The sequence below is a fragment of the Pagrus major genome, chromosome 7 (assembly GCF_040436345.1).
Source record: "Pagrus major chromosome 7, Pma_NU_1.0".
NCBI classification, from domain to species: Eukaryota; Metazoa; Chordata; class Actinopteri; order Spariformes; family Sparidae; genus Pagrus; species Pagrus major.
In genome coordinates, this window is record NC_133221.1 from 899,472 (window position 1) to 906,971 (window position 7,500).

Below are 7,500 nucleotides of genomic sequence, written 5' to 3' on the forward strand. Positions count from 1 at the left end.
GATATTCATCCTTAACAACAGACTGTGCAATAAGTTCTGCAGATGCACCGGGTCGTCCTCTCTGTGAGCGACGTTACAGACTGAATCACTGTGATGTCACAACGTCCGGGTGAACAGCTAACGGTTGATTAGCACATTAGCTGTAACTGTAATGTTTAAAGATCTCTGGTTAAACTCAGTGGTCCGACCTGTCTGACGTTCCCGCTGTGATTATTTTATGTTGTGTTGTTTGCCGTGATATCGACACACACGACACAATCTCACGCTACAAACTGTGATTTTCTTCAGTCTGGTTCACTCTTTAAATTAGGTCTCCAGTCGAAGTGCTGAAATGAGATGTTAAAGCATCAAACGTGCACTTTAGATGCAAACAGTTTGAGATGACATCATGACAGAAGACAGTTAGCTTGTATGTAAGCTAACACGTGAGTCAGAGATTTTCTACCTGGAAGTTATTGTAAACAAAAATGATGATTGAGTAGAGCGATGAACTCATTTTAATCAGTAATTTATTTCTCTGACGGGTGAATCCAGAGATCCTGTCCTACTATTCTATGGTTTTATTAATATTCTGTCATGTGCTAATAAAATGAATCAGAATACAGTTTTAAGATACAGAAACGATCTAACTGCTCCCCGTCCTGTCTCAGCTCAGCGCCGCCTGTCAGCCTCCCTCTGGTGCCGATCAGCTGTTTGGACCTGTTGTGATGTGATTGTGTGTTTTGTGTCTCTTCTCTTGTTGCTCTCTGAAATTCGCTGTGAAATATTTCCCCCTCCGGGACAATAAACTTAATTCTGCTCCTTTTCTTTCTCCTGGTCGACGCGTCTCTTCCCGGTGCTGTCGGGTCGCTCTCTCTCTCTCCTGCTGGCTCTTAATGTCACACGGCTGCTGGACGCTGTGGATCCGCCGTCCCCATGGTAACCCCTGCCCAGTCGCTAGGCCTGTCGCTATGGGGTCAGAGGTGCCTGGCAACAGCGGCGGCAGGAGTGAGTGTGTGTGTGTGTGAGTGTGTGTGTGTGAGTGTGTGAGTGTGTGTGTGAGTGTGTGAGTGTGTGTGTGAGTGTGTGTGTGTGTGTGTGTGTCTGTGTGAGTGTGTGTGTGAGTGTGTGTGTGAGTGTGAGTGTGAGTGTGTGTGTGAGTGTGTGTGTGTGTGTGTGTGTGAGTGAGTGTGAGTGTGTGTTCACATTCAGTCTGTAAGAGCTGCAGACTGTCAGCTAACTGTATCAGCAGCAGGCGATGGTGACGTGACCGCTCTGAACTACTGCTGAATGGAAACTGGTAGATAATCAAGATTATAATGATAATATTATGAAATAATTCATAATTATATTTTTGGCATTTGGTTTATTTCACTTGATGAACTGACTGTTTGTCAGATTACGAGGAGCAGGTCGGAGAAACAGCAGCTGCTGGAGCGTTCGGTGCCTCAAGTGTCCTGACGGACTGATCTGTTACTCCATGCTAAGTGACTGCTGCTGTTAGCTAGTTAGCTCAGTTAGCCATGCAGCTAGCATTCCTGTTAGCTAGCTCTAGGAGCGAAGAAGCCTATCAGGCCCGTGGTGGGGGTACCCAGTCGGGAATGTTGCCCAGAAGCAGTGCCAGTGAACAAGGCCGGACCAGAACCGAACACAGCCTCCAAGACTGAAGGAGGCCAGTTTGAGGACGGGGAACATCGAGAGCGTCAGAGCAGTTTTTACACCTCTACAGGTGACGGCAGAGGATTAAAGTTTGTTTTTAACTACTTAAATTCATTTGTCGGCTCTTCGTCCATCACGTCCGCCAGTCTCTCTTTACCCATCATCAGCATCACTTTCTCTTTACAGGAGGAATAAAATCCTGCTCAGTCTACATTTAAATCTGAAATGTATTCATGCTGCGTTCACATCAGACGGGTTGAATCATGTTTCACATTCATCTCTGCTTCAGGTGTTCGATCACAAACGTCGCTGTGACATGAACGTGTTGACTGGAGGGAAAATATGGAGGATGATGTTTTTATAATCCATGGAGTCGCTTATGAGCAAAAAAACATTAACTTTCATTCTCTTGTTTTGATCGGCTCTTTATACTATAAACTATATGTTGTACATAATTCTATTTTAAATTCTATGTTATAGTATTTTTGTTGCCTCATATGTTGAATATTTCGTCTGTTTTGATCACCAGAGCAAATTCATTGGACGTGAAAACAAGATTTGCTCCCAAAAACAAAGCTAAGCACAGAAACTGAACTATAACTGTAATATAAATAAATAAGATGAATAAATAAAGAGATGAATAACTGAACCCGGAGCTGGAGGACAGTCACAACCGAGCTGAAATAAACCTGAAGATAATTAGACTCAATTCAAAATGTGACTCTGAACAGACTCGACAGAGAGAACAGCTGGACGATAAAACATTATTCTCCATTTATATTCACGAACAGGAAACAGGAAAGAAAAAAAATATGGAGGAGAGGCGATATCGGAGGGATGAGAGAGGAAAGAAAGTAAAAATGACTGAGCGATGGATGAAGAGAAGGAGGAAGAGAAAACATGAGCATTAACCATCGTCTGTCTGTTCACATCCAGCTCTCATCTATCAGCTCTCTGCTGCCACACGTCAACTTCATCACACGATCATCCATCCAGGTGAGTCGACGCGACGCGACGTGAAGAAACGACGTCTAACATCTCCAGCGACTGAGTGACGGGAACAGAAACAGTCCAGTAACTTCTCTCACGCTGATGTCTTTATGTTTCTGTTTGTTTACAGGCTGAACAGACGAGATATACGTTCATCTGTGAGGTTAGCAGGCTAGCTGTTTCCCCCTGCATCCAGTCTTTATGCTAAGCTAGGCTATCCACGTCCTGACGAGAGTTGAGGGAGTTGCCGTCTGTGTTCAGACCACAGTATTAATATTTTATTATCTTCTCATAACCCTCAGCTACAATATTTACAAACAGGAAAATATAGTCTTCTGCAGCTGACGAGCCGCGGACCAACAATATTTGGAGGCTCAGCTTCCTTCACGTTCGCCTGCAGCAGGAGACGTTTGACTCGCTCACGTCAGTCAACACATTTATAAAAACAAACTGTTCGAATGGTAATTTCAGCCTTCGATTAATATTCGGGTTTTTTTAACATTCACATTTGTTTCTGACTTCCGACATTCGCTCCAGCAGCTCTGACACACGGCGACGTCGATGTTTGATTTCCTGCAGATGTTCGGTCGCAGCTGAAAGAACTGATGTTTTCTATTAAACACAAACTGAACATCCTGCGCCCGTCCACTGACACTGTGCTTTTATTTTGAAGACTGAATAGAGTCTGTGTGAAGAATGTTAAGATGGCAGGAACATGTGTGTGTGTGTGTGTGTGTGTGTGTGCATGTGTGTGTGTGTGTGCGTGTGTGTGTGTGCATGTGTGTGTTGTACTAAATGGCCAATTTCCTCTGGGAATAGTAACTTAATTAAATACAGACACACACACACTGACCATCTGTATGTTTGAGTGCCTGTGTGTGTGTGTGTGTGTGTGTGTGTGTGTGTGTGTGTGTGTGTGTGTGTGTGCTACTGTCTGCATTCAGTAGCGGTATGCCAGTGCATAATATGTGTGTGTGTGTGTGTGAGGCGTCTTCGGGGCGGCCTCAATGACAGGAAGACAGATGAAGGACAGGAAATGAGCACGAGCAGACGGACAACAGTTGGTGTGTGTGTGTGCGTGTGTGTGTGTGGCTGTGTGTGTGTGTGTGTGTGTTTTGAGAATGCAGGGCAGCGGACGGTCGGTGTCATCTCAGTAAAGGACAATAATCAATCTGTGGTGTGTGTGTGTGTGTGTGTGTGTGTGTGTGTGTGTGTGTGTGTGTTTCCCAGATATTTGAATCCCAGTCAGACACATCAATACTGGCTGTCCACCTGAAGCCTGACCTCTGACCCCTGTAGGTCACTGGGTCATCATCATCACTGACACACACACACACACACACACACACACACACACACACACGGAGGGCGTGAGGATGAAGAGGTGGGAGTTTTGGTCCGTTTGGTGATGTCATCCATTTTTCAATACAATGGAAAAAAGCTGTTAGACTGTGCGTGTGTGCGTGTGTGTGTCTGTGTGTCTGTAAGTGTGTGTGTGTGTGTGTGTGTGTGTGTGTGTGTGTGTGCGTGCGTGTGCGTGTGTGTGTCTGCTGATGCTGCAGGTATGTCTCACAGTAGGCGGAGTCACCTTCAGCCTCCTCTCGGCTGAAAGTGTGTGTGTGTTTTATTCTGTTGAGTCTCTGATCAGATGTGATCCTACTTCTGCTCGCAGTATAAATACTTCTACTACTCCTACTTGTAGTATTCATACTGCTGCTGTGTACAATGTGTCAGATTCCTTGGGACAAGCAGTGCATGCTGGGTAGTGTAGTGCGTCTCACCGAGGTGTTCTGACACTGGATGCAGGAGGAGTTGAAGCGGACAGCGGGGATGCGTTGAACTTTTCCCTGGATGTTGAACACGCACTCGTAGTTCTTCTGACCCGACTGAGGCTGCGGGAGGTTACGAGCTCGCAACGTGATTGGACGAACCATTCCCGCCGGGACCAGGATGTCAGAGGTGGGGAGGATCTGAGGACAGCCCTGCAGTGACAGAGAGGAGAGTTAATACACACTCTGCTAACAGTCTCAACACAAACACCGTTTTTACTTTCACCTGATCCTCGACTGAGGACGTGGAGCGAGAACATAGTTTGGAACAAACTTTCAATTTATAAAAGACGTCTGGAGGTCGTGTGCACACTCATCTGGAGAAGGTCTGCAGGAGCTGATACAAGACGGTATCATCAGCATAGAAGTTGACACTGCACTGCTTACTTGCAAAATAAATGGGAGTCATGTAAATGACAGGGAGCCTGATATTAAGCTCTGTGGGACGTCTTTATCGCCAAGAATAATCAATATTCATCAAAATCAATGGAAAGATTTAAGATTTAATTATGCTTCACAAACATCACCAAAGTAATCAAACTTTAAATTCTGTTAAAATTCAAACGTGTGAACAATGAAATTGTCATCTGATAAAGTGACTGGTGTAGCAGTGATTAGCATTCAGCTGCTAACTTTCACATCCAGCAGAGCAACAGTATCTGGAGTCTGGAAACTGGTCCAAAATGTTTAAGCTACTAAACCATTAGCTAGCCTTAGCTACTACTGTTTGAGCTGATAAACTGTTAGCTAATCTGAACTTAAACTATTTTTACTGCTAAAATAAAACATTAGTTGAGCTAAATCAACTATTTTAGCTTTAATTGTTTTAATGAACTTTTACAGTGGATTTAATTTAGCAGACAAAGCAGCAGAAAGACGTGTTAGCAATTAGCTTCTTTCCACATTACGCCTACACAGAGCAACATGATCACGTGGTGTTAGGATCCAATATTCATTTACTCCTCATTAGCTGCTAAACGCTCCACTATGTTCACCAGCGAGTCCATAACTGTGTCTGTCAGCTGTTAGCATCAGAGCTAAAAACACAGACAGAAAGTGTGTCAAAACCAAAATTAGGAGCTAAAAGAGGCTGAAAAGTTCAGCAGAGCTGCAGGAGACACTTGCACATCACTCAGAGCCTTTTCATCCACTGTTAATATGAATTATTGATTGCGCAGCTTTAAATGTAGCAGCGTCAGACATTATTAATAACCTTTATGTTCCTGCTGTCAGTGTTTGTATTTAAAACCTGTCAATCACTTCGGGAGCGACAGAAGCTCACAGTCATGTTTGAATGTTGGTGCTGAGCAGAGCTGCAACTCGGGTCACATTTGGTTTACTAAATAAATTAATAAATGAGAAAAGACATAATACAATTTAACTGACAAGTATTGATTATTGGAAACGCTGTTAAAGGAGCAGTCTGTAGTGTTGTTGAAGAAATGTTAATGAGCAGAGAAAGATCCTCGTTGGCTGAGAAACAACCTAAATAAACAAACTCTCTTTGTTTTCATGACTGAATAAACAAACTGACCTTAAAGGACAACACACTTTATACTGTTTTACTTTGTTCATATGTGGCGGACCCTGCCACCTCTCTAGCTTCAAACAGTGTTCTGGGACCGTGTTTTCCTCTGAGAGCAGCTTGATTATTCACTGATGGAAAAGGTCTCTGACACATTTCCACTTTAATGATTATTATGAATACATGTTGAAAAAAACGGCCTGTTTGAACTCTGTCACACACACACACACACACACACACACACACACACACACACACACACACACACACACACACACACACAGCTGACAAAAGACAGATAGCTTATCACAGTCTGTCATCACTGACTGAGGACAGAGACACAGTCAGAGTGTGTGTTCAGTAATGGACAGCTGGTGACAGATCCAAGCTTCCTGAGGCTGCAGGAAACACACACACACACACACACACACACACTCTGACTGTGTCTCTTAGTGGGGGGAAACCTTTATTAACGAGCGTCACCACGGTAATTAATTGCCTTGTGACTGACAGGAAGACCATTAGCTCCACAGGAAGTGGACCAGAGCACAGTGGACACCAGCAGAGACTGTGGAGACTGTGACAGTGTGTGTGTGTGTGTGTGTGTGTGTGTGTCTCTCAGCAAACACTCGACATTTATCCAAACACTCAGCTCACCTGTGACAGACTCTGTCACACCTGAGTGAGACAAGGTGACAGAAACATGAGACAGACGATTCTTACATGAAACTGACGGCTGAAGAAAAGAAGAGTGAAACTGTAAAACGTCTCTCGGGGACGAGTGATAACGAGCTGAGAGGGAACACTAATGAAACTTTGATTACAGACTGTTCGACTGTCAGACGCTCGGCGCTCAGAGTCGTTTCTCTTGAAGTCTTGTTTAACCGTGAAACATCTTTGTTCTGTCGGCACACGTCCAAATACACTCTGACATTACAGACTAAGTACAGCCTGAAGCCACGATCATATTGTTCAGACTGTAAATATGACCTCATTTATCACACAAACAAACTTTTAAACTGTGTTTAGTCAGTGTTCACTTCTAAAGTCTTTAATTCAAACCAAACACAAGCTGAATCATTCACGGCAGCATTCATTCGCACATACATGTGAGATGAAAATATTGAACTCAAGCGTTGACGTCCACGCTGACGTCATGACATTAACGTCGCTGATGTTCAGACATTCATGAACAACAATGGAGGATAATAATCAGTAATCGTGGTCGTTTGCAGACTCTCACAGCTGTACGATAACACGTCTACTGTACAGAGACAGGACAGAAAAGGAGCTGGCGTGGAGGAAAGTGAGTGAGGAAGTCGGACTACCTGGTAAGTCATGGAAATACGTCTCAGCACAGCATAGCTCTGATCGATCTGAACTCCATTCAGGGAACAAACATTTTAAAAGTAGTTTTCTTGTCGTCTGGCCGACAGACCTGACGCAGCACGAGTCCAGGCTTTTCACAAGGAGACATTATGATGTTGTTATTTCAGCTTCTGATCCGTTGATGGAGTC

General features: G+C 44.0%; 1 protein-coding gene across 1 annotated transcript in view; it reads right to left on the reverse strand.

Annotated features, from left to right (window-relative positions):
• plxna3 (plexin A3) overlaps positions 1–7,500 on the reverse strand; it is a 102,508-nt gene that overhangs the window by 22,306 nt on the left and 72,702 nt on the right. Inside the window, exon 13 of the mRNA XM_073470813.1 lies at positions 4,410–4,610. Coding sequence (XP_073326914.1) covers positions 4,410–4,610 — 201 coding nt within the window. The remainder of the gene's footprint in view (positions 1–4,409; positions 4,611–7,500) is intronic.